The sequence below is a fragment of the Aplysia californica genome, unplaced genomic scaffold (genome assembly GCF_000002075.1).
Source record: "Aplysia californica isolate F4 #8 unplaced genomic scaffold, AplCal3.0 scaffold00277, whole genome shotgun sequence".
NCBI classification, from domain to species: domain Eukaryota; kingdom Metazoa; phylum Mollusca; class Gastropoda; order Aplysiida; family Aplysiidae; genus Aplysia; species Aplysia californica.
Genome location: NW_004797547.1, coordinates 638,042 through 640,106, shown reverse-complemented (window position 1 = coordinate 640,106; position 2,065 = coordinate 638,042). Strand labels below are relative to the sequence as shown.

Below are 2,065 nucleotides of genomic sequence, written 5' to 3'. Positions count from 1 at the left end.
CCGTTCTTTTCACCCCATTATTCCAGTCTGAAACCAAAAATACAAAGAAGAAATCAATGATCAATGATGCCCTATTTCAATAATCCACCCCTCTTTCTCTCCCACAGGCCGCTGTGGAGATCGTCCTCAACGGCAAGATGGTGGCCACTATTTGGGCGGAGAGTTTCCCGTACTGGGCGTCCGCCTCCAACACTGTGATTCTCAACATGGAGACTGACGACCAGGTCTGGCTGGTACTTCTCAGCCGCGCGTCTTATCTGCACGGCTACATGTATACCACTTTCTCGGGTCATTGCCTCTATCGGGGTCTTTGACGAAGGCTGGGAGGAGGGCTCTAGGGCGAAGACACGCCCACAGGGGGAGGGGCTAGGGCAGGGGGAGGGGGAAGAGGAGATGGTGGTAGGGAAGGGGGAAAGGGTTTCGGAAGATTTGACTGACGGGGGGATGCATAGTGGGAGAGAAGAGGGAAGGGGGAATAGCGGTAGGAGGGGAGGGAGAGGGAGGGGGAGAAAGGAGAAGGAAAGAGGAGGGAGGGGAAGGAAAGGTGGGCGGGGCAAGCTTGGTGACGTAGATATTGAGGGCGTGGCGGATGATGTGGTGAATCAGAACGACAAGTCGAAGCCTGACCTCGTGATTGAGGTCATGGTGGAGAACGAGAAGGGGAAGAACCATGACGTCAGCGGGGGTGATGGGAATAATCGGGAGAAAAACGTTGTCTATTACGAAAGGAACGGCGCGTACAGTACTTCAAATCAGAGGGAACGCAATAAAGGAAAAGACGCAGGCAGAAATAACGAGCAAAAAACGAAAAATCCTACGCATTCGCAAGCAGCTGAAACTTCCAGTTCGCTGACGTCAGTTTCCGAAAAGGAGGACAACTTCAAAGACAGCAGTAAATGCCAGAGAGAAAATCCTTTACTCTCGAGCAAAGATTGTTTGAGCAAAAACAAAAACCACACAAGCAATATCCCCCACCATTCTCTCCCCGCTCAAGCCCTCCCTACGCAGCTAGCAGTCAACTCAAAGAGCGAGGGTCCTCACCAAGGGAAGCAACCGACCTCCTCTGGGAAGAAAGGGAGCGCGTCGCAAGAGAAAATTGTGGCCAACGGGGAAAACCAAGACGGGAGAGCCACTCCTAAGTCGAGTCAGATCAGGAATTCGGGCAGGAGATTCTTCTTTTTGGATACGCCCCTGTACATTATTGTTAATTGTCTTATCGTTGTGATGTATATTAGATTTTTTACTCAGTGAATAGTAAATAACACTCAAGTCAGTTATTATTATGGTTTATTATGATTTCTGTCGTGAATCGCATGCAATAACCACTCAACGGTGTACCATTCTGTTATAATTTTAGCTGGTTTTAGCGAATGAAACGTGTACATTTTATGATAATGCATTATTTGTGTTATTTTGCAAAATAATGACCCACATACGTGTAGTTTGATATTTGATATCAACTCTCTCAATGTTTATAAAGTATTGATCAATGTGTATTTGAGTTTCAAACAAGTTAGGTTGCAATCCTATACTATGCTTCTTTTTTATAAAGATTTGTTTGAAACTTTGAATTTGTACAAAATCGCAGCATAACAGCACCATGCTTTTCGTATGAATTAAGGTAACACTGCAATGCACTTTGTAGAGAAAAGCTTTCCTTCTGTGAGTTTAATAGAATCATTTAAAAAAATATGTTTGTTTCCTGGATACGTGGAGAAAGGGGGCAGTGCAGTTATGTCTTAGCACACTCCATAGGTGAGGCAGCGTGGTGGAATCAGGCTCTCGTCAAAATAATTAAAGTGAAGAAACCTGCATTTTTCCGCAGGTTTGTGAACTTTATTCAAATTTTTGTTTTTTGGCTCAACACCTTTCATGCCCATGAAAGAACTCATTTCTGTGTGGATTTTTTAGAAAAACTTTGATAAAAGGCACAAAAATGTAACTTTTCAGTTACCACGGACTCTTAAGCTGAGTATATAACTAATCTTTGACGGCCATTTTCTCACTAATTTTACTTCTGAAAACAAGTGACCCCACCTCCTTCTTTCGCAAATATCTCGACTTG

At 44.5% G+C, this 2,065-nt stretch overlaps 1 protein-coding gene across 1 annotated transcript in view; it reads left to right on the top strand.

Moving 5' to 3' along the window:
- LOC101851650 (complement C1q-like protein 4) overlaps positions 1-797 on the top strand; it is an 8,793-nt gene extending 7,996 nt beyond the window's left edge. The window contains exon 3 of the mRNA XM_035970510.1: positions 108-797. Coding sequence (XP_035826403.1) covers positions 108-314 — 207 coding nt within the window. The 3' untranslated portion in view covers positions 315-797. The remainder of the gene's footprint in view (positions 1-107) is intronic.
- The last annotated feature ends 1,268 nt before the right edge of the window (positions 798-2,065 follow it).